This window comes from Arachis hypogaea, chromosome 19 (assembly GCF_003086295.3).
Source record: "Arachis hypogaea cultivar Tifrunner chromosome 19, arahy.Tifrunner.gnm2.J5K5, whole genome shotgun sequence".
Taxonomy (NCBI): domain Eukaryota; kingdom Viridiplantae; phylum Streptophyta; class Magnoliopsida; order Fabales; family Fabaceae; genus Arachis; species Arachis hypogaea.
Genome location: NC_092054.1, coordinates 156508745 through 156531957, shown reverse-complemented (window position 1 = coordinate 156531957; position 23213 = coordinate 156508745). Strand labels below are relative to the sequence as shown.

Genomic DNA, 23213 nt, shown 5'->3' with positions numbered 1-23213 from the left:
CATTTAGTTGCATATAATAAAATAGGGTTCCTTGAACAAGATATAAAAAGGAGCATGTATTCTCAATATAAAATGAATAATAATAATGTAACGGTATCAAAGGTCATGTAAGGGCACATAGTAAAATTAGGAAAGGTTAAATAATTTAATAAAACGTTATAAAGGGGCATGTACTCTCAACATAAAAGGAATAATAATAATGTAACAGTATCAAAGGTCATGTAACGGTATCAAAGGTCATGTAAGGGCACATAGTAAAATTAGGAAAGGTTAAATAATTTAATAAAACGTTATAAAGGGGCATGTACTCTCAACATAAAAGGAATAGTGATTAAAGGGTCATGTAAATGCACATAGAAAAGATATGGGATGCATATTAATGGATTCAAGAGGGTATAATTGACAAAATAGATAATCATGCTCAATGTAGATGAGAGATAAGCAAAGAATAATTCATGCCATAAAATACATGAAAGGTGGTAGCCATGCATGGATGGAAGAAAACAAAATAAAGCATACTACATGCCAACATAAGTAAGAAAGGCATAATTCCCTACCTTCTTTTCTAACGCTTCTTTGAGCTTGCCTCTTGTGTTTGCCCACAGAATGTTATTTCTTTGTAGAGAGAGAAGGGAGAGGATAAGTGTTTGAGAGAAGTGATTTTCTACTTATGGGTGCTCCCCTATTTATATACATTTGGGGATGGGGTAGTTAGGATATTTTAAATTTCAAACTGAGGGTGGTTACCAGGTTCCTATCCAAAATTTCAAAATTCTAAACTTATCTCCTAACTGATTTTCAAACTTCAAATTTAATTTTGTTTCTAGAAGGGGAGGTTGTTACAGTACTCACTCCGCCTACCCATCTGTTGCACTAGAGAAACGGCTAAATTTTACATGTTTTGAAGCATCTTCTTCATTGCTGAACTGGCGTGGGAACCAGAAATCTGAGCGATGGTGGCGCCTTGTGGACAGCTCGCTGTCAGAGACTAAATTTTTTGGAGCCTCCAGTGTAGCCCATCTAGTCACCGCAGCAGTTTTCACCATTGCCCAGGAGGTTCGATTCACAACGCCCAGAAACCCCTGCCTCTTGTACCGCAGCCAATTCCTTCAGCATCTTCTTCTCCCGCATCGTCTTTTCCTTCTGTATCTCCGATTTTAATTTCAACCCCAACCTGTGGAGATGTGGTTGAAACTCAAACCTGGATATTTGCCCGTGAGACTGCATCGCCGTTGGATGCATGCAGGCTCTCTGCCTCAGATCATAATGATCCGGATTTAACTCATATTTTGCTGCCTCAAGACTGGTGCGAGCTTCTTCAAATTAGCCTCTTTTTTTCTTTTTTTTCCCCTTTTTGTTCTTTCTTTAATCTTTGGCATTCTTAATTTATGTTCGAATCTCACTCCTAAGGATGCTTCGTGTTTCTGCAGGTGGTTGACAGCTCCAGGTCGAATGTAACGTTTCTGATTCCGCAGCTTTTGCCACTGCATGAGCAAGCCGATTTCCATTCCTGGGAGTCCAAGTCATTCCTTTTTCAGGTAATTTTTCCATTAAAATTTGAATATCTTGGATGATAGCCGATGCTTCTCCAATGGTTGTCTTGGATTTGATTGTTTGAATGAGCTTTAAATTATCCGATTCTATTAGCATTTTACCCATATTCAAATTGTTCACTATGATTAAAGCTTGTCTTATTGCTTGGGCCTCAGCCACAGTGCTTGATTTAGCTTGAATCTTCCCTAAAAATCCTAATACCATGTTTCCTTTGCTATCTCTGATCACCACAGCTATTGCACCTGTCTCATTCTCCTTTCGAAAGGCAGCATCAACATTTGCTTTCAGCCAATCTTCAGGAGGAGGTCTCCATGTCACCGGGTAAGTTCTGCTCCTATTGGCTTCTCTTTTTTGTGTCTGCTGTTTTTCTGCTAGTTTCCCATAAACTGTCTCTAGTGTTCTTGCTTTGCTGATTGTCCAACTTGGATTCACTTCCTGTTGTTGAAATAGTTTGTTATTCCTGATTTTCCATATCTCCCACAAGAGAAATCCGAGCTTACTAATCCTCTTATCTTGATCGTCTCCGCCTCCTTCTCTTATCCTCCTTATACACTTTACCATCCAACTTTCAATTGAGTTCACTGTCTCCGGTGTTGGGGTCCATTGGCATTCCGCCCTGAACCATGTTGCTCTCGCCCAATCACATCGCAGTAAAGCATGTTCGACCGTCTCCATCCCATTTAAGCATATCTGACACAATGGATCTTGTGCCATCCTCCGTTTATACAAATTTGAGCCCACTGATATGTCCTGGCAAGCTTTCCATAAAAACATTTTGATTTTTTGTGAAACCTCCATTCTCCAAACCTCTTTCCAAATCTCCCTTTTGTCTTTACTTGTTGATGGATTTCCATTTTTCGAGTCATGCTCTATTTTTTTGCAGCATAATATCCAGTTTTTATGGAATAACTTCTGTCCTCCTTCCATGGCCAGTATAAGTAGTCATCTCTATTCACTACACTAACAGGAGTGCTAAGAATCTCTTTGCAGACTTCCTGGGAAAATTTGTTTACAATTATTTCTCTGTTCCACCCTTCCCCGTTTTTAATGAGATTTTTTACCTTCGAATCATCTGTACTGTTCGCATCCAGGAGCTTGCTTCTCCCAGTGATCCAATTGTCTTTCCAGATACTTACTTTGGACCCATCCCCTATGCTCCACTTAGCTTTTTCCTTTAATAGTTCTCTTCCATGCAATATGCTTCTCCAAACCCAAGATGCGCCTTTTTTACATTTTGCTGTCCAAAAGTTTTCATCCGGAAAATATATTGATTTGAGTACCTGGACCCAGATTGCATCTGAATTCTTCATTGCTCTCCACGCTTGTTTTGCAAGGTAAGCAGTATTATGTTTTTTGAGATCCTTAAATCCCAACCCCCCGCTGCTCTTGCTATCCGTAATGCAGTCCCATTTTTTCCAATGAATGCCCCTTTCTTTCCCGGTGGTTGCCCACCAGAATCGCGCCACCTTTGAGAAAATTCTCCTGCAGAAGCTATTGGGAAACTTTATAATATTCATGGCATATGATGGAATTGCTTGTATAACTGATTTTATTAATGTTTCTGTGCCTGCCTGATTCAACAACTTTTCTTTCTATCCCTCCATTTTACTCGTGATTTTCTCTTCAATCCATGCTAGCGTCCTGTTCTGAGACCTTCCTCATATAGCTGGTAGCCCTAGGTATTTCTCTGGCATGTCCCATGCTATCATTCCTAAAATTTCTTCAATATCTACCCTTGTCTTTATCGACACCTGGCTTCCAAAGGTGATACCTGACTTGTTTAAGTTTATCCTTTGTCCGGATGCCTCTGTGTATTCATTAAGAACGGTGATGATCTGAAAAATCTCATCCTCCCTTGCTTTGGTGAATATGATGCAATCATCTGCGAACAACAAGTGAGTGAGGACCGGAGTCGTTGAAGCTATCTGTAGATCGGTTATATGGCCTTTCTCCTGAGCCTCTTGCATTAGAATCGTGAATACTTCAGCTGCTAAGATGAAAAGGTAGGGAGACAGTGGGTCCCCTTGTCGAAGACCTCTTTGTGGTTTGATCCTCTTAGACAACTCTCCATTGACCTTTACCCTATAGTTTGCACTTCTGACATACGTCATTACCAATTCAACCAAACTTTCGATAAATCCTAATTTCAGAAGCACCTTCTCGATAAAATCCCACTCTAGTCTATCATATGCCTTGTTCATATCCAACTTGATCGCTATATTCTGGGATCCCTCTCTTCCTTTCTTGTTTAGGCTGTGATACACTTCTTGGACGATCACTACATTATCTTGTATGAGTCTTCCCCCCACAAAGGTGTTTTGAGTTGGTGACACTATATCCTCCAATATCCCTTTCAATCTTAACACTATAATCCTTGTTATAATCTTGTAGATAAAGTTACAGCAACTGATTGGTCTTAACTGATTAAGTCTTTCCTGATTCTTGACTTTTGGAATTAGAACAACTGTGGTTTCGCTAATTTCTTCTGGAAAACTCCCATTTCGAAAGAATTCTTTAACAACTGCACATACCTCCTTCTTAATTATCTCCCAGTGTTTTTGGTAGAATAACCCATTCAGACTAGGGGTATTCGCGGTGCGATTTGGTTCGGTTTTTTAGAGAAAAGTCATCCGATCCAATCGTTTAATTAATATGCGGTTCGGTTTGTTCGGTTTTTCAATCAAGGTAGGTTTTCAAGATTACACATCTTCCGGCAGTCACATAATTCTTGGACAGAGCATCTCCTAAGCTTTTCAAGTTCTACCTGATTAATAAAGCCACAAATTTACAACACGGAAAGCAGTCAATTGCAAGATTCTGACCACTGTTTATGCATCCCGCAGCTGCTTGTACCATCTCAAAACAATTACCTCGCTTCGTTCCATTAATGAAAGATACTTGATCACAGCATTATGCCAACAGTAGTGGCAGTGATAGTTCTCAACATGCTCACCAACAATGAACAAATACATTGAACAATCAGAAGCAATTTTCCTAAACAAATACATTGAACAGTGAACCACAGAACCAATTTCTCTAAACAAATACATTGATCAATCATAAGCAATTTCCCTAATCAAATAAATATACACATTCATAAGCTAAAACCCCCAAATACAACAATTAGAACCTAGAAACCTAACAATAAAAAACACACCTCCTTTAACAATCAGAACCTATAACCCTAACAATTAGAAATAATACACATTCATAAGCTAAAACTTCCAAATACAACAAACTGCATAAACAAATACAACCATCAAAAACAATTAGCGATTTCAAAATACACTGAATATAGAACATAAATTATTCAAACAGAAGCAGAAATTCAAACAAATCCAGCCGGTTGCGACATTCATGACTATCTGAGATACCATGAGAGCCGGCTAGAGCTGTAGATAAACCAGGAGATAGAGCTGGAGTTCGAGGATATATGCATTAAAAATCAAAATTGGAAACAAAGAATCATATAAAAGTTTAACAGAAGCAGCAGAACAACAAAATAAAATAGGTTCAACAAATAATCAATAACATTTCCAAAAAATCAACAATAAATACTCAATATGGAATAATAATCAATAAAAAACAAATCAACAATAAAAGAGGTTTAACACCAAGTCCCATAACTACATAATTATAACAGATTTTGAAAATACAATAAAAAATCATAATCCTAAACACAGAATTTGAATGACAGAATCATCAAAATAGAAATAAAAATTCAGAATCATAAACACAAGTTGAAACCCAAAATCATCAGAATTAAAAAAATCCTACTAAAGAAGACGGAGATGCTGGACAGGGAGACACGGTGGGTCGGCGGCTGCTACAGAGGGGACGAGACTAGACTGAGAAGGACGACGACACTCTTGGACTGGACTGGACTGAGATGTATGGCAGAGTAGTGGAGGACGATTATGACGCTGCAATCAGCAACCTGTGATGTCGAAGACACCACTGCAATATCAGAGACAGCGCTGTGCAGGGGAAAGGGAGGGGAGCTATGGGGTCTGGGCTCGCTATCTAACTGAGGGTTAGTGTGCGACGACGAGAAGGAAGCGCGGCGAGGAAGGGAGGGAGAGAAAGGACCACGCCGAGAAGAGGGAGCGCGATGCGGAAGGGCCGCCACGACGGTGCTGTCCGGCGAGTCAGATGCAGAGAGGAGGGTGGGAGGAGGAGTTTTGGCACTGTGGAGTGGTCGAGTGGTGAGAGTGGCGGCTAGCTAGGTTATTTGCTTGGGGGAGGAAGCTTTAAATATTAGGGTTTTTAAGTGAACCAGTTTGGTTCGGTTCGGTTAGGATTTTCACTGAAAGAACCGAAAACTAAACCGAACCACTGAAAAAATTGCAAAATATCATTTTTTCAGTTTTTTCGATTTTTGGTTTGTTCGGTTTTCGATTTTTCCGATTCGATTGGTTGGTTTTGTTTAGTTTGGATCGGTTTTGAACACCTCTAATTCAGACCATCTGGCCTTGGAGCTTTGAGGCCGTCCATGCTGAAAACTGCTTTTCTAACCTCCTCTTCAGTGACTTCTGAGATCAGCCCCTTGTTCATATCCTCTGTGACTCTTGCTTGTATTTTATTTAGAGTTTCTGCAAGGTTTCTTTTGCTGTTAGAAGTAAATAACGCTTCAAATTTTTCTTCTATGTGTTTCATGATTTCTTTCCTGTCTTCCATCCATGATCCCGCTTCATTTTTCAGTTTGTCAATTTTGTTCCTTTCTCTTCTTTGAATGGTTGTGGCATGAAAGAAAGATGTATTTTTGTCTCCCCATTTCAACCATTTCAACCTGGCTCTTTGTCCCCAATATTTCTCTTCCTGCTTCTATAGAACTATTATATTCTCCTTTATTAATTGTATCCTCTCCTGCTTTTCTTGTGTTAAGTTCGAATCTTGTAGCTTCTTCAATTCATCCTTCAATTTGTAGATCTCTTTATCTGCACGTTTAAAAGTCTTCTTGCTCCACTTCTTAAGCTCCTCTTTGCAATTTTCTATTTTTCTTGTTATTCCTTCCCAATCGCATCCATGAATATTCTCTTTATCCCAGCCCTTCCTTACTGCATTCTCACACTCGTCATGATCGACCCAAAACGCCTCAAATTTAAAATTCTTCTCCCTTCTTTGAATTTGATTGAGGTTTAAGACTATCGGACAATGGTCATAACTTATTGCTGGTAAAGCTATGAGTGACGCATGCTGGTACAAAGCTCTCCATTCCCAATTGGCTAATGTCCTGTCTATTTTCTCCCTAGTGATGAATCCATTCCTCATGTTGCTAAACCACGTAATCTTCCACCTTTTAGGTCTAAATCCATAAGACAATTCATATCCATAAATTGCCTAAACTCTCTTATCTGGCTTTGTGGCTTTGGATGTAGACCAATTTTCTCCGCTTGACTCAAAATGTCATTAAAGTCTCCTATGAATACATGCGGCTCTTCCTCATTACAATTGTTTGCTGTGATTGCTCTCCATTGCTCCTTTCTTCTTCCAAAGCGTGGGTTTCCATAGTTAAAATTACATGTCCATATCTTCTCTTTCCTATCGTCAATCCGAGCTTTTATATGATTATCACACCAAAAATAAATATCAATATTATATATTTCATTCCACAAAAAACATAGCCCTCTGGACAGTCCCCGGGGTTCTATGTGAAATACATTCTCAAAATGCACCCTTCTTTTCAACTTCTTAATAGTGTCTTCTCTAGCTCTAGTCTCTATTAGGAATATTATTGCAGGCTTTATTTGTTTGCACATGCTATGCAGTTCAGAAACTGTCGCGGGGGCCGCAATCCCGTGGCAGTTCCAACCTATCACACTCATGGTTAAGTTGGGGGCATGTGTAGGCCTGCCTCCTCATCAGCCATTGAGTTTCCCAAGTTGTCTCCTCTGTTCTGTGATTCATCCTCGTTAGCCATCTCTTCCACGAGGCCTCCGACCACCTTGTTCTTCTTGATAGCTCTCCACACCTTCGCAGCTTCCTCTTCTTCTTCCAGGCAATTTCCTATATGTCCCTGCTGGTCGTCTCCTCTTCTTCTTTTGAGTTTCATCTTTTCCTCCATTCTTCGAGCAAGTTCTATTTCATATTCCCTGGCCACTACAATTGCTTTGTTATTTTCCTGCTCTAGTTCTTCTTCTTCTTCAACTAGTTCAACATAGTAGAACCCTCCATCACTTTCTGTGACTAGCTGCTTGCTATTCTGTTCTGGTTTTTCCTCCTTGTTCTGATCTTGGCTTACTATCCCATCAACTTCCCTATTATTTCTATTTTGGGCCTCCTCTTCCACTTCCTCTTCTGTATTTCTCTTCCTTCCTTCTTCCGCCATCTTCTTGTTGAATTCCTTCAATAATTGTCCAATAGTAAGATTCCTTCCTTTTTCAGTTGGCCCACTATTAATTTGCTGGCTGTCCCTGTTGGGCCTTCAGCCCATGCCTTCTTTTTTAATCTGTCCATTCTTCTCCTGCTTGGCCCACCTTTCTCTATATACCTCATAGGGATCTTGTTGTTATCCTTCCCATTCTCCCCATCCTTTCCTAATTCCCTGACATCATTCACGTTTTCCATTGCTACTGATTCACTAGTTTGTTGTTTTTCTAGAATACCCTTTTTATTTTCCCCTTTCTCCTGGTATGCTGTCCCATCACCTAGATCCAATATATTATTGTCTTCATCACCGTCCATTTCTTCATCATCAGCCACTTCCTCCTGATCTTGAGCTTCCTGTGTTGCCACTTGTCTCCCTCCCATTTGCTCCTATGGATTTGCCAATCTGCCCCAAGATTTTGCAAAGGCACTGGCTTGAGAACTTCTTACACTCCCTTAATTTGACCCTCCTTCCTCCCCTTGTGATTTTCTTTTCAGCCACTATCTCCCTTGAAAACTTCTCTCACGCTCCTCCCATAACTCCTCCACCCAGTTGTTGTGTTCTTCCTTTCTCCTCCTAATTCCTGCCTTTCTTGTCTCATTCTCTATTGATCTCAGTCCCGGAGTTGAAAGTTCTGGTCCATATCTAGGAATTGTTGGGTTTACTAATGACATAGCCAGCTCTTCAATACATGCTCTTTTGTCATGCCCAATTTTCGCACATTTATAATAGTAATCATACAATTTTTCATATTTGAACTCAACCCATGAATGACTTCCATCATCTCTTTTGAGCCAAAATCCAGTTTTCAGAGGTGTTTGAATATTTATCTCTACCCTAACCCTCAAAAAGGATCTGAGCATATTCCCTTCAACAAATGGATTCTCAACACTTATGACTCTCCCTACTATTTCTCCTATTTTTTCAGCATTCTTTATATTAATTCTATCATAAGGTAGTCCATGTATTTGAATCCAAATAGGAAGCTGATTGTTGTTTACCTCTTCAATGGACAGGTTTGGACTCCACCACTGCAAGCTCAACATATGTCCTTCTATTCTCCATGGTCCACCATCATACGCTCTTCTTGCTTCCTCCTGACTTTTGAAGTTTAAGATGAAGGAGTTTGGTCCTGCATTGGTAATCACCAGTCCCTGTAGATCTCCCCACATGTTGAGAATCGTTTTACGCACTGTGACTGTATTTAGCACCTTTCCTGTTAATACTCTGCTGACTAGTTTCTGGTCTGGGTTGTCTCCTTGTTGAGCTGGGGACTCCTCCAAGTCTAGAACATCTCTGTCCATGCCTGCATTTCCGATACCTTCCATGCCTTGCTTATTTGTGTTCCTTATTATTGCTTCTCCCTTGGCTGATTTATGATTGTCTTTGTATTTATAACTGAATTGGATTTGAGAAGTTTGTTGACTAATGGCTCCGCTTGTCGAAGCAAAACAACTCCACTGTTGGAGAGCGTAAGGCTCCACTGTTGGAGAAAAGTTGCTTTTACTTCCAGCTTTTTGTTCTCCCTACAATTGGGATTGATGCAGGGTGAAAGTGGCACTGCTAGGTTGCATTTAAATTCTTACTCTGGGACAAAAATCATATAGAGAGAGTATAAATTTTTTTTTTTTACATTTTGCTATGCAGAGTATAACTTTCTTTTGTCTTAATAAAAAAAAGAGTAGTACTAAGAATTTTTTTTTGCCAATTATTATCTCACACAAATGACTAGGCCGAACACCCCAAAGCCCAAAGAAAGTGAAATAATTTTCAGTCCACAAAAATCCACATTTCACAATATTCAATGGGCCGGCTCATCCAAGATATATCATTTGGACAAAGCAAGTTAAAAAAAAGTTAGGTATCCAAGCAAAGAAAGCAAGTTTGTGAACCGGGTCGGGTAGAGGGCAGGGTTTACTTTCGGATCTGGGCCAGCCTATGGTCTCAGCTTTGACCCAAAAAAAAAAAAATATTGTTTGAGAAGTGCTACCCCACGAGCGACGCATCCTTCTTGGGTTCTTCCTTCTGTCTCCGCCCCCGCCAGCTACTGGTGTCTGAATTACAGCACCGCCGCGCTCTCCCCCTCGCAGCCATCTTCTGTGGATGCACATCTCGCAGAGGTATGTCAACTCCCTCCTGCTATTGTTCCTTCATCTTTCTACTACTGTTTTCTTTTTTTTTCAAAATTTTTTTTATCCTTTTTCCTTTGGTAGCATTCGTGCAACTCCGTGATTTTGTGTTTGGTTTTGAACTACTAAGCTCGTCATTTTTGATTGATTCACTTGGATTGGATGTATGGTTGAGAATTTTCATATTTCAATTTGTAACGTTGATGATTCCGAGTTCAGTAAGTTTTGGGAGCTATTGCGTATCTCTTTTTATGTAGTTTTTCTGTTCTACACTATTTTTCATGCTTAATTGTTTTGGTTTGGTGTTATGCAATTGATTGTTTTTGTAATTTTTACCATTGTTCTTATACAGGGATTGCAACAGTCTAACAATTTAGAAAATGCTTTCTGAGGTGAAATTCATTCCTCGTGACCAGGTCGGTAGGGTTTGCTTATCTATCATTGTGCCTTTGTTGTTATTTTCACTATTTCTTCCATTTTCTCGGATTCCATCTGGTGTGTGGCATTTCTGATTGTGTTTGTACTTCTTTTGGCTTAATTATGTGTCTGACAGATGCAAGACGAGGACTTGGTTTCTAAATCAGATATTAGGAGGAGAAAAAATAAGGGAAAAGGGAAGAGTTCTAGGAACAGCTCTTCTGATGATGAAGAACTTGAAAAGATAAAGAAAGGTTCTAGGAAGAAGTGGTATTCATCAGATGAAAGTTCTTCATCAGAGTATGAAAGCAACCAAGATGCAAAGAAGAATACGAAGAAAGCAAAAAAGAAAAGGGATGATGGTTCATCAGATGATTCTTGTAAAAGGTCAAAACGAAGATCAAGATCAAGGAGTGGGAAAAAAGGATATTCATCTGAGGAATTCTCATCATCCTCTTCCGATGTTAGTAAGGATTTCAAAGATCGAAAGGGGAGGCATCAAAAGACAAATAGAAAACACGGGAGTAAAAAGAGCAAGGTAAAAGGTGAAGCTGCAAATATTGCAGCAGATTCTATAAGTGAGAATGAAATTTCAAGAAAAGAAATGGGATTGGATTGGATGCTTAGGCCTGAGAGTAAGGGACCAACAGTTTCAGATACAGTGGAGAAATTGCCAGAGGAAGATCCTGTTGAGGAGGTATGAATCAGTATCGATAATTTTTCGCCCTTAAGCTTCTTGTTCTCCTGTTCAGTTCTTTATTTATCTTCTGATTGTTTGTTGTTTGTTAACATTTTGTTGCTTACTTGAATTTCGTCTTATTGAACAAAGTTTGGTGGTCTCATTTTTTACTATACCATAACAAGAATAAAAATAAAGGATGAACGAAAAGAGAAGGCAACAGGTAAACTAAATAGCATTAAATATGAACAACAAATGCGAGCAAAAAAAACACGTTATTATATTTCATCACCCCAGTATAACTTTTCCTGAAAATAAATATATGAGAAGAGCAAGTTGAAATGAAGAAAGCAAAGAAAGTGTATTAAAAAAAAATGTTGAAAAAGCTTTCAGATAACAGGGTTCAGTAAGAATGTACCTGCTGACCTTTTGGCTTTTCTAAATGAGAACAATGAGTATGTTGACATTTGCTAATATTATTCACAAAAGTAAATTTCCTGATTCTTACATATGATTTGATTTTGCTGTGTGTCTACAACCTATTTGGCTCATCTACTGTTGTATACTTTTATTTGAAGGAATAATGATTGACCAATATTTCACTTTGCTTTTGACACTTGAATACAAACAACAACAACAACAACAACAAAGCCTTGTCCCACTAAGTGGGGTCGGCTACATGAATCAAACGACGCCATTGTGCTCTGTCATGTATCATGTCTATAGAAAGACCGTTTACATGTAGATCTCGTTTGACCAATATTTCACTTTGCTTTTGACACTTGAATAGGTGAAGAATATTTCCATTTTGTTTGCAGCTTGTCTGCTCCTTTTATTCTCATGGCTATTGTAGGATTAAAAAGACTAAATATTTTTTTTCCTTCAGCCAATTAAGGTGAATCCTAAGGAGTTGAATCCATATCTGAAGGATAATGGAAGTGGCTACCCAGAAGAAAGTGATGGGACTAAAGTTGGTGCAGACCGACTTTTATCTGCTTCCCTTGTTGGGGATGGGGGAGCAAGTTGGAGACTTAAAGCTTTAAAGCGTGCACAAGAGCAAGCAGCTCGAGAAGGGCGTAGCTTTCAGGAGGTTTTTTTACATACTTTCCAGATATTTTTCATTTGTTTTGTACTCGCACACGCTAGAAAAATAAATCCTAGTCCATCTTTTAAAATTTTGGCTTTTTGCTATATGGATACACACAGGCTGTAGCTGAGAGGTGGGGTTCTCTTGGTGACTTGACTGCATCTGTTGCATCAAACGCAGCTGCCCCAGCTCGTGCTCATCTACGTGCCATAAGAAGTAGGCAAAGAGGTGAAACAGAAGAGAAATCAGATACCGATAAGCAAAGCCGAAGGGATTATAAAAGGGTAACAAATAAGAGAACTATTGCATTCTTCTTTGTTCAATGACTATTTCTTCAGAAACTTATTATAATATCAAAATCACTTTTGTTGAGACCGTGAAGTATATTCCGTTTCATTTCACTGAATTTTTATAATATAACAATAGCAGGACTACTTGAAGGATGTTTCTGTCCGGCATGGTGAAATGAAAGCACCTAAAGTTCGAGATTCTTTATCTTGGGGAAAGCGAAAAAGTCAACATTCTGCTGAGGGAGCTGCACTCATTTCTGCAGCGGCATCTAGCCTAAATAAATTTTCTAATGATGGAAGCTTCATGCGTGAATTTGTTAGCAACAAGAGTAGCAATTCTGATGGTTCTGCTGTAGAAGGTGTTGAGCCAGTAAATGATTCATCTGAAGCAAATGCACCTGGCAATAGCAGTGAAATGGTGAAGACTGGGATGACTGCAAACCAGCTGGCAGCGAAGGCTATGCAACTTCGTTTGAAAGGAAAGCACGAAGAAGCCGAGAAACTAATGGTGAGACCATAAAGTCATTTAATCGTCAAGGGAGCACGCCTTTCTAGTTTCAGAATTACTTTGACTGTATTGTTTTTTAATTAGTACTCTTTTGGTGGACAGCAAGAAGCAAAGATTATGAACACACAACAGGGAAATCAAGCTCATACAATTAGATCAAGATCTGAAGGGGATTCTAGCAGGTATTTTTACTATCTTGAAATCATACATACTCCCCCCCCCCCCCCTTCTTTCCCTTTTCCTGTTTCTCCATATGCATGCAACTTATTCACTTCTGATATTATCAGAACAGAGTCTAAGGGGAAATTTCTATTATAGCAGCAAAAAGAAAAGAAGGGGGGGGGGGGGGTTGTCATTTCTTTATTTTTCTGTGCAACTTTCTACGAATGTTATTATTTTTATCGGCTGCTAGTGTGTTCTTGTATATATATATATATATATATTTGTTTTTTTTTTATTATTTTCTTATGATTTCTTTACTGTGTTTTTATTTTATTCAAGATATGCTACACAAAAAGTATATGCTCAACAGAAAAAAGGAGAGGATGATGCTGACATGCATCTTGCTCGCAAGATCATGCAGAACAAGCAGTTTAAGGTTTCTAGTCGGGCCGATGATGAATATGACTATGATGATGGTCCAAGCAAAAAGAGTAGAAAGACACGTGCAGGTGATGATGATCACAAGATTATTCAGAAAAACAATCGTGAAAATCGATTCTTGACTCAGCAAGAGCGCTGCCTCTTTTGTTTGGAAAATCCAAATCGGCCAATGCATTTGGTGGTATCAATTGCAAATTTCACATATCTTATGTTGCCACAGTGGCAGCCTGTAGCACCTGGCCATTGCTGCATTTTACCCATTCAGGTTAGCTTATTCTACTAGTGTTCGTGTTCCTTTCAAAGGCTAGGCCAATTGAAAGCAGTATTACCTTGGGTTTCACTTGAATCACTTTACAGAAAATAATAATAAATAAATAAATAATGGAGACGATATTTTACTAAGATTCAGCTCTTGGAAGATTTTCCTTTAGGATGATAACCATTCTTAAATAAAAGGTGTGAATGAAATGTTGAAATGATCATAGTAATGAGGAGTGTATTTGATGCATTCTTCTGGAAATTGGGGTGATGACTTGTTCAGATGGATGAAGACCTTCTAAAGTGAGGAAGTTGGTAAAGTGGTAAAGTGAGGAGTTAATCACTCTTAAATTAAGATAGTGGGGCACACACTTCATGAAAATTACAAAATCAATGGTGATTAATTCTTCACTTTACCAACTTCCTCACTTTAGAGGATCCAAATTCGGTACGATTAATTCTTATATCGATCCTAACATTTAAGTATCATATATTTGATGTGAATTTAAAGAAGGTCCATATATTTTTGAGCTAGTTGATTTGTGCCATAAGGTGCTTTTTTCTTTTATTTTATTACTAAACATTTCCAACTTTGTCTTATCCTTTTATATTGCAGCATGAATCAGCTACAAGGACGGTGGATGATAATGTGTGGACTGAAATTCGAAACTTCAAGAAATGCCTAATAATGATGTTTGCAAAGCAAGAGAAGGAGGTGGTGTTTCTTGAAACCGTGATGGGATTGGCACAACAAAGACGACATTGTATGGTCGAGTGCATTCCGTTACCCCAAGATATTGCCAAAGAGGCTCCTTTGTACTTTAAAAAGGTGAGATGTCTAACATCATCTTAAGTTGTAATCAATGCTTTTTCATTTATGTGAAATGATCTGGGTTTCTTCATTAATTTTTTTGAACAAAATTTCCTTGTTTTTCTTAGAGATTATAATTATAATTATAATTCTTCCACAGCATCTATTGAAATCGATTTGATTTATTATCTTGTGTGGTTGCATGCGCTATGTCAAATTGAATATTGTAGAATCTGTCCTGACATTGTGTTCACCATAGGCAATTGATGAAGCTGAAGATGAATGGAGCCAGCACAATGCTAAGAAACTCATCGACACAAGCCAGAAGGGACTGCGGAATTCGATTCCAAAGCACTTTCCATACTTCCATGTTGAGTTTGGACTAAACAAAGGTTTTGTCCATGTTATTGATGACGAGAAGCAGTTCAAGGGCAACCTTGGCTTGAATGTAATAAGAGGGATGCTGAAGTCTGCCGAGGAAGACATGTATCGGCGTCGACGGTATGAAGCGGTGGATGTACAGAAGCAAGCAGTTGCTAGCTTCTCTAAAGAGTGGGAGCCTTTTGACTGGACGAAACAGCTTCAAGAAACATCTTAAAAATGATGTGAGGATCAAATTGCAATTTCTGGATGGAACAATTCCAAATCAACTTTATGATGAAGATCCAACAGGATGAAAGGAATTCTTGATGCACTCGTATGAGTTTGCCCTGATAACTTACCAGCAATTCCTGCACGATCACATTAATCAACCTATGTCTCTGTACAGTGCGTGTAACTATGCATGTGAAATAAAGTGTTCAAGTTAATACATAGAGAGATGAATGAAATTTTATTATATATATAAAAGTCTAAACTCTCTTATCTTTCTAATTTCTATAGGTGCGGCTTGAATGTTTAACCAAAGTGGAATACTCTTTGATCCTGGTCTTGTGATTTGTGAATAGGCTTGACTGACTAATGGGTAATGACTACTTTCAGAGCTGTGTTTTCCCGTTTTCGTGGATAACCATGCAAACCAAACCGTCTCTAAGTGGTTAATAATTTAATGAATGTTAACCCAAGTTTTTAAAATTTCACCTTTTTTTCTAAAAACAAATGGAAGACTTTAATTAGGAGGGTTTGTTTTTTTTGAACAAAAAAATGATTGTAGAAAATTTTTCCGCAGCTAGTTAAAATTAAAATATAGAGTAAATGGTCAAATTAATTTTTAAAAGATCACTCATTTTTTAAATTAGTTCTCGAAAGATTTTTTTAATCAAATTCGTCCTTTGAAGATTTCAAATTAGTCATGTTAGTCCGTCACTTTTTTTTGTTAATGGTGTCAAAATTTGTTAATATGGCATGTTTATTGAAATCCAACACATACCTAGAAGTCTTAACATAATAATTTTACAAAATTAGATCAAATCAAAATCTAATTGAAGAAAGAAATTGAGATATTAAAATATCTCAATTTGAAATTGATTTGATATAATTTCATAAACTAATTATTTTAATAGTCAATTAAGACTCTTAGGTGTCTATTGAGGTGCCACTTAACTTACCACATTAACAAATTTTGACACTATTAACAAAGAAAGTGACGGAATAACTAACATAACTAACTTAAAATCTTTAAACAACGAATTTGATGAAAAAAATCTTTCGAAGACCAATTTAAAAAATGAGTAATCTTTCTGGGACTAATTTGATAATTTATTCTTAAAATGTATATAAAGAAAATCAATGAATTAGAATTTGATATACTATTTTTACATATTCATTTATGTGTTTAGATGATTTTTTGAATAGAGTTGAAAAAATTTTTTTTGGTGGTAAATTGATAGCTATTAATTATCTGTGTAAACAATAACCGTACATGAAAATTAACTTTTTAAGATAATAAGATATTTTTTTTGGTAAACAAGATAGCAATATATGTATTTAACTATTTATTAAATGAAATTCATATTTTGGTCCACTAAAAAAATATTTGGAGGGATTATTGTGCGTGTGATGCTGAACAGCCCGGCCCAAGAAGAAGAAAAAGTAGGGCTCCACTTTGTGGCTATATAAATGCATAGCAAGTAGCGTTCAATTCACTTTTCAGTTTTCACACTAGTTTCTACTTTATAGTTTATACTGTGTTGAGTTGTTTGTGACTTTGTGAGTATAATGATTCATTCCATCCTTTTAATCAAGGGAATCACAGTTGAGTTGAGTTGAGTCTCTCTCCCGCTCAGAATCTCTACTGTGTTCCCTTGATCAAATAGATGTACTGGATCACAATCACTCCTGGTAGAACGGTTCCTTCTGTATTCTCTCGGGGTTATTTTATTTTACTTTACTCTTTCTCCTATGTCGAAACAATTCACGTGCCTCACATTGCAGCTGATCAAAATCTTTAATTTTTTTTTTTAACTTAAACAAAATCTATTTCTTGATGCCAAATCATCATGATCTGCGCGTTGTATTCACATGCGCTCAATCTCTTGTTTGTTTGGGGTGAAATTTTAATCTGGTGTAATAAATTTTTATAAATTTATTGTAAATGAAGTTTTTAATTTGAGTATATTAGTGACCGATGGATAAGAGATGAGCATTTCGAAAATAAATCTAAAATTAATAAATTAAGGATATAAAATATTTCCTGGAGAGAGGATGCTTAAATTTTGTTAAATTAAGCTCGCTTCTCCTTAATTTTTTCTTAGATTTGTTTTTCTTAATTTATTCCTTTTTATTTTAAATGTTAAAAATGCGTTTATGCCGCTATGCGACTCTTATCTTGTTATATTTGTTTAGGCGAGATGTTCTCTTCTCCAAAATGGTTTGTGAACTTTGCTAGCGTACAAGAACTGTGTTTGAAAGTAAAAGACATGGACACGGATTTTGAAGAGTGTACACAGAATTTTTTATAAATTTTGTTTTTTTTTTATTTATAAATATTTTTTATTATTCTATTATTATTTTTTTTATTTTTTTTATAATTAGTCTTAAAATTTTTGAAAAATAAATATTATTAAAAGTAAAATTGATTTTTTAAAATGTTAAAAAATATTTTATAAATTATAATTAATTTTATATAATTTAAAGAAAAATCACTCTTTAGATTAAAAAAAATTAATTTTCTAAATAAAAATAGATTTTATGTGCAAAAACTAATTTTTTTCATGTAAAAACAGATTCTTTTTTAAAACTGATTTTTTATTTAAAATTAATTTGGCATATTAACTTATGTATTCCTCCATATTAATAATAAATTTAAAAATAAAATAAATATATTTATAGTTTTTATTTTAATATAAATATTATTATATATTTTTTTATTAAAATTTTTTTGTCTCTTTTTCAAGTTTTGTCTGTACTCTTATGTATTCTCATTTTCTATTAAATTAATTTGTACTTGATATAGAAAATTTGAAATTATATGATTATTTTAGTCATTTCATATAATATTTTAGTTTTGTCCATGTATATCTAAACATAATACTGGACATTACATTAGTGTCTTGTATATTGTATCCAAACACAATACACAAACAATAATTTTTAGAATTTTTAGTGTTTCGGTCCTATTGTGTCTGTCATACCTGCGCTATTTATAGGATTGCGGATATATCCAAAAATAAATAATTTTTTTATATTTTATTTTAATCATATATGTTGTAATATTTTAATTTTATTGTTTAAGAAAAGTATGTTTAAGAGTAAACATTTTAAAAATATTTTTGTATTTTGCGGATATATTCAATATTCGAGCAAATGTGCAAACTAAATCGTATCCGATCCAAAGTTAAAAATATTGGATCTGATCCCATAACATAATTTTAGGGTGAATCGGATCGAAATTTTAGTTATATCCAATCCGCTTTCACCCTTAAACAACTAGAAAGGTGAGTGTAATTGTATTTTAATAAATTTTCAATTTAAGAATAATCAAAATTACTTCTATCACTGATATTGTCATGGTGATTTATGCATGCATCATCACCACCATTAATCAACACACAACGAAACAAAGGAATCCAAGTAATCGGAATGGAGTAGAAATAGACTTGGAATTGAAATTTTCGTCTGTCACCCAGTTAATACAAGCTAGATCAAAGGAATTGATATGAAATTTTAAAAATTCTTAGTACGATGGTATCTTTATTAAACAACGATATTTATCCAATTTTTTATGTATAAAGTGAACCGCTTTGTATATTTCTCTTTTATCCATAGACTAGAAACAAGGTAGACAAAATCTATAACGAAGACCTATGGAGAACTCCTATTATTAGTACTTAATTTAGAATACCAATAATCATCACGCATAAGTAACACCAATAAAAGCCTACCCATCAGAAATATTAGCACTTAGCAACCCCAATGTGACTCCAATCAAGGGGTCATTAGATAAGATTCAAGCCAATAGACGAGAAATAAATGGACACAGTAAAAGTAGTTTATATAACCCTTTAAAGAACTCATTATAACATAACTACCAGATAAATCTTAATCAAGTTTTGGCATCAAGTAATCCTGAATATTCATAGGCCAGGAAGATTGATTACACATGAACGAGAGCCTTGCTATAAAATACCAAACCATCTTCATTCTGCAATACATTGGCAGGCACAAATTGCCATCAGAATTTAATATTGAAAATAAACTCAATACAAGGATTATTACTGCACCGAGAAGATTGTAGATCATTCTACCTACCTGAACCCATTAAGACATATCAGCCTAGCTGCACAGCACTTCCTACAGTCCAGGTAGAATTTTCTGTTATGACAAAACGCCCAAATCAAAAAGAAAAAAAAAAAACAACCATCCCAATACTGCATGAAATCATCTAGATTATAAAACGACACAAAACTACTCTCATGATTATAGCCAAACAAGGTGGCACTACTCAAAGTAAGATATGGTGACAAAAACTAAACACTAGTAATGGACAACAAGAAACACAAATCTTCACGCTGATAAGTGTTAGAATACTAGGACACACCAGAAATAAACACTCATGATTCCTGTCCCCGACCGCAAAGAAGCTTCATATAAAAATAAATCAGTAACCTTGCAAAAAAACCACATAAACTGAAATGCAAGAGTAAACAATAATCAGTGATGCAAAATGTTTAGCTTGAGCAGGTTAGATAAAGGAACTCCACTACTTCCCATTCCCCTTGAGACCTGCGCCAAGGTGCCAAAATCTGTATTCCAGAATTATCATCAGTTTCTAAGACAACAATAAAAACTTCAAAAAAAACCTCACAATACAGCAAATATAATGTATCCAACATAAAATTCTAAGATAACAACATGTAGTCTATCAATAATATGAGGATCCATATTCCTCAAAGAGGGAGTTAAGGTTACAACAACCTTCTTGAAATGACAACAACTAGTATGCTCATCTCTTTCTACCACCACGCTCTCTTAAGCTGAGAGTAAGTATTTCTCCTCCACCAACATTGTAATGGGCAAGAGACATATTATCCTTGAGAAAGCCTGGTTTTCCGCTTAATTTCTGCTTGTTAGCAGGGAGTTGTATCTCCCCTGCAATCTTTTCCTTCAGACTGCCAACAGTTTCAGACAGAGATTGCACTGTAATTTCCAGAACTTGTCCTTTAAGATTTCCTTCATCATGGTTTGGAACAGACACACTGATCCGGAGAGGTCCCTGCAAAGACAAAACCGGTTAGGAAGGACAAATAGAAATGATGGTACATGGTAAATAAAAATTAAGAGTAAAAAATGAAGATTGTCTAGAAAATACCGGATGTTGAGCCAGAAATTGATCTTCAGGAATCAGTGCAGAATCATCAAGCTTCTGCCTCTTTGGCTCTGGTTCCTCTGGAAGTGGGGGAGGAGCTTCTTCAGGTGGTGGTGGCGGTGGTGGCACTCCTTGAGGCATAGGTGGTGGATGCATCATAGGCATACCTGATGGTGGGACAGAGAAAGGAACAAAAGGTCGGGGAACAGGTATAGGAGTGTACTGAGATCCTGGAGGTGGAGGTATGGGAATTCCTTGGCTATTCATAGGAATTGATGGAGGCATTGGGGGTGGTTGACCAGCCATAACCGACTGCTGCCCAGAAGACATTGGCATAGGAGGAGGTGGGGCTGGCCGAATGTTAGGATTAGATTGCATAGATTGCATCATGGACATTACTGGTGGCCTAGGCGGAGGAACAGAAAGTCCACCACTGTTTGGAGCAGAATACTGGACTACATTGGGAGGAAAACGGGGAAGATGATTCAATGCTAATCCAGCTGGTGGTGGAAGAGGCCGAATTGAAGGCATACCAGGCCTAGGAGGAGGTGCAGCAGGACCAGGAAGGTTCTTGGCTTCATTATTAGATGGATCATTTTGATCCTCACCACCCATATTCTGAGACAAGGCTATATTTGCAGTGCGGCCAATACTACCGGTGTGACCATCCCATATAACTTGCTTAGGTTGCTCGTCATTTTTCTTCTCAATCTCTGCCTTGACCGCATTCGAAACTTCTTCCTCTGTTGTACCAAAGATATCAGGACGGGTTCTAGCAAGTCCGACAATGTTTCTTGAAATTTCATCATCCTGAGCCAGAGTTGTCTCTCGAATTTTGGCAAACATCCTTTCTTTCTGTTCCTTGTACTTGGGATCAATAAGGGAAATTCGCATATGTTCTGACATTTCACTAATAGGAATCAGTTCACCGGTGATAGGAGAAACAACAAACTTGGTTGGATCTCTTTCTGCAGAAATCCTCTCCTCTGGTCTTTTCCAGTTCTTCACAATTTTCATTGGTGGCTCAGGTTCTTCAGTAACCATGGCTTCATTTCTCTCATCATCCTTGTCTTCTAAACTAGCTTTTCCCAAGCCCTCTGCAACAAGCTGTGCCTCCTCCTCGTCCATTTCCATTTCTACCTCCTTTCCTGGCTCTACAATATCTTCTTCTGAGGCTGACACCTTGCTTCTCCTAATAACCTCTTCAATGGTCATTGGAGGAGGTAACTCTTCATCCTCATCATCAACAAAGTCTATCGTTTCAACCACCACAAAGTCATGCCAATCAATCATAGCCATCTGTATCCTTTCCTGCTCTATCTCATCCTCGGCTTTTTGCCTGGCTTGCTCTTGTGAACGCTCCCATTCTAGCCTATTCACACACCTCTCAAGGACAGTTGTCATGTCAGGAACACTCTTCTTCAGCTTCTCTGTCAAACCCTTTGGAGGCATCAAAACCTTTGAATATGCATCCGCAAGGGATGTAAAGAACGTAAACATGCTGTGGGTTGGTTTCAAGAAATGGAACTGTGGGTTATTAACTTCCCTACTAGTTAATCCTGTCAAAAAAGATTTCCCATTTCGAGCCACAAACTGTGCCGTAAGCTTTATGATATCCAGCTCTTCACCTGTAATTCCTTCGGGAAGCCGAACAGTGTACTGCTCGGCTTCAGGGGGTTCAAGCACTTTCTTAACAGGTCTAAACTGGGCAGAAATATCAGGCTTTTCAACTGCCACTGTGCCATTGCTATCAGGGGCCGGTGCAGAGGGTGCAGATTCAGGAACAGACGAGTCAGGAGGCTGCAAAGGTGGTTGGGCACCAGAAGATTGATTCTGAGCACGAAATTCAGCCAAACGGTGTTGATAATACGCATGATAGGGATCTGATGCGTTGAGGAAATTGAACTTGACATTGCCAGTGTTATTTGCAATAATCCTCTTCTCAAATTCGGGACCATTCTTGGCAACAAACTGGGAAGTTTTATCAACGATGGTTCTAATGTCAGGAGGGGGGTGTATAATTCCTATAGTTCTAGTATGGGTAGCAACCGTTGCAGGCGGCGGAGGAGGAGCTGAATTCGACTTGTTCTCCTCCTCCCTATCGTCCTGAGGGAGCTGAGACTCAGGGAGAGGACCGAGATTTCCATCAGAAGGAGGAGCAGGGAGAGGCAGTATCGGCAATGAACCTAACATGATGTGAAAACCCCCTAAAAAGCTCAAATATTTTCTATGCGAATTCACAAAAAACCAAAATCAAAAGGAAGCACCAAAGCAGCCCTGCAAATGAGAAACAGATTTTTAACCTAGCGAAAGCTAAAGGAAATGAAAGCCGCAAAACTAACAAGAGCAACACACGCGTGCCTAGGGTTCATTTCGATGTATTTGAAACCTATTAAAAAAAAACATGATTCTGTAGGAAGCAGAAAGTAAATAAGCTAATAAAGAAAAGTGAATTCAGGAGAGTAATTAGATGAGTGGGTGAGTACGAAGTGGAAGAAAAGGAGGGAAGAGCTTACAGTGAAGGGGCTGGGATCTTGTGAAGCTATTCCGAGAGAGAGAGAGATTGAAAGGGGATGCCCTTTTCTATGCATAGATCGATGATCTATCTCTCATTTCTGGCTGGGTCGGTGTATTCGCTGCCCTTTCTAGCGCTTTAAGGCCCAACCTCTGTTAATTTCGTTTTTTTTTTAAATCAAAGATAGGAGACTCGAATCCGCAACCTCTTAAAATAATTAATCCGCAACCATTTGAACTATAACTCATT

General features: G+C 37.5%; 5 protein-coding genes across 11 annotated transcripts; 1 reads left to right on the top strand and 4 right to left on the bottom strand.

Moving 5' to 3' along the window:
* Positions 1-1386: 1386 nt before the first annotated feature.
* LOC112779171 (uncharacterized) lies at positions 1387-2268 on the bottom strand. Its single transcript, XM_025823417.1, has one exon. It carries the CDS (start codon positions 2266-2268, stop codon positions 1387-1389), a length of 882 nt encoding a protein of 293 aa, XP_025679202.1.
* A 155-nt stretch (positions 2269-2423) lies between these two features.
* Positions 2424-3071, bottom strand: LOC112779170 (uncharacterized mitochondrial protein AtMg00310-like). The gene has a single exon (XM_025823415.1). The coding sequence runs from the start codon at positions 3069-3071 to the stop codon at positions 2424-2426; it is 648 nt and encodes a 215-aa protein (XP_025679200.1).
* A 5350-nt stretch (positions 3072-8421) lies between these two features.
* LOC140182439 (uncharacterized) lies at positions 8422-9249 on the bottom strand. Its single transcript, XM_072228647.1, has one exon. The coding sequence runs from the start codon at positions 9247-9249 to the stop codon at positions 8422-8424; it is 828 nt and encodes a 275-aa protein (XP_072084748.1).
* A 618-nt stretch (positions 9250-9867) lies between these two features.
* Positions 9868-15576, top strand: LOC112775205 (uncharacterized). Of its 2 annotated transcripts, none has more exons than XM_025818692.3 (10): positions 9868-10041; positions 10403-10466; positions 10604-11164; positions 12033-12236; positions 12353-12517; positions 12663-13031; positions 13134-13213; positions 13533-13899; positions 14509-14721; positions 14963-15576. In XM_025818692.3, exons 2-10 carry the CDS (start codon positions 10431-10433, stop codon positions 15299-15301), a joined length of 2334 nt encoding a protein of 777 aa, XP_025674477.1. In that variant the 5' UTR covers positions 9868-10041; positions 10403-10430; the 3' UTR covers positions 15302-15576. The 2 variants fall into 2 exon arrangements, with proteins under 2 accessions (XP_025674477.1, XP_025674476.1); XM_025818691.3 differs by having other exon boundaries at positions 9884-10041; positions 12660-13031.
* A 3540-nt stretch (positions 15577-19116) lies between these two features.
* Positions 19117-23194, bottom strand: LOC112776044 (probable splicing factor 3A subunit 1). 6 transcript variants are annotated; one of them, XR_003189768.3, is made up of 6 exons: positions 22966-23194; positions 20453-22726; positions 20059-20356; positions 19682-19886; positions 19393-19455; positions 19117-19285 (listed from the first exon to the last, which is right to left on the bottom strand). XR_003189768.3 is itself a non-coding variant. In XM_025819997.3 (3 exons), the coding sequence occupies exons 2-3, from the start codon at positions 22640-22642 to the stop codon at positions 20087-20089; spliced, it is 2460 nt and encodes an 819-aa protein (XP_025675782.1). In that variant the 5' UTR covers positions 22643-22726; positions 22966-23194; the 3' UTR covers positions 19799-20086. The 6 variants fall into 6 exon arrangements, 1 of the variants encoding a protein (XP_025675782.1); XR_011877484.1 differs by having other exon boundaries at positions 19393-19434; XR_011877483.1 differs by having other exon boundaries at positions 19393-19886.
* Between the last annotated feature and the right edge of the window lie 19 nt (positions 23195-23213).

What these genes read in the sequence shown, in the direction of transcription:
- LOC112779171 (XM_025823417.1), bottom strand. Translation starts at nt 2,268, where the DNA reads ATGGCACAAGATCCATTGTGTCAGATATGCTTAAATGGGATGGAGACG.
- LOC112779170 (XM_025823415.1), bottom strand. Translation starts at nt 3,071, where the DNA reads ATGAATATTATAAAGTTTCCCAATAGCTTCTGCAGGAGAATTTTCTCA.
- LOC140182439 (XM_072228647.1), bottom strand. Translation starts at nt 9,249, where the DNA reads ATGGAAGGTATCGGAAATGCAGGCATGGACAGAGATGTTCTAGACTTG.
- LOC112775205 (XM_025818691.3), top strand. Translation starts at nt 10,431, where the DNA reads ATGCTTTCTGAGGTGAAATTCATTCCTCGTGACCAG. An exon ending in TCTGAAGGGGATTCTAGCAG is followed by an intron (nt 13,214 to 13,532) that starts GTATTTTTACTA and finishes ATTTTATTCAAG; the next exon opens with ATATGCTACACAAAAAGTAT. An exon ending in CTCCTTTGTACTTTAAAAAG is followed by an intron (nt 14,722 to 14,962) that starts GTGAGATGTCTA and finishes TGTTCACCATAG; the next exon opens with GCAATTGATGAAGCTGAAGA.
- LOC112776044 (XM_025819997.3), bottom strand. Translation starts at nt 22,642, where the DNA reads ATGTTAGGTTCATTGCCGATACTGCCTCTCCCTGCTCCTCCTTCTGAT. An exon ending in AATTTCTGGCTCAACATCCG is followed by an intron (nt 20,357 to 20,452) that starts GTATTTTCTAGA and finishes TTGTCTTTGCAG; the next exon opens with GGACCTCTCCGGATCAGTGT.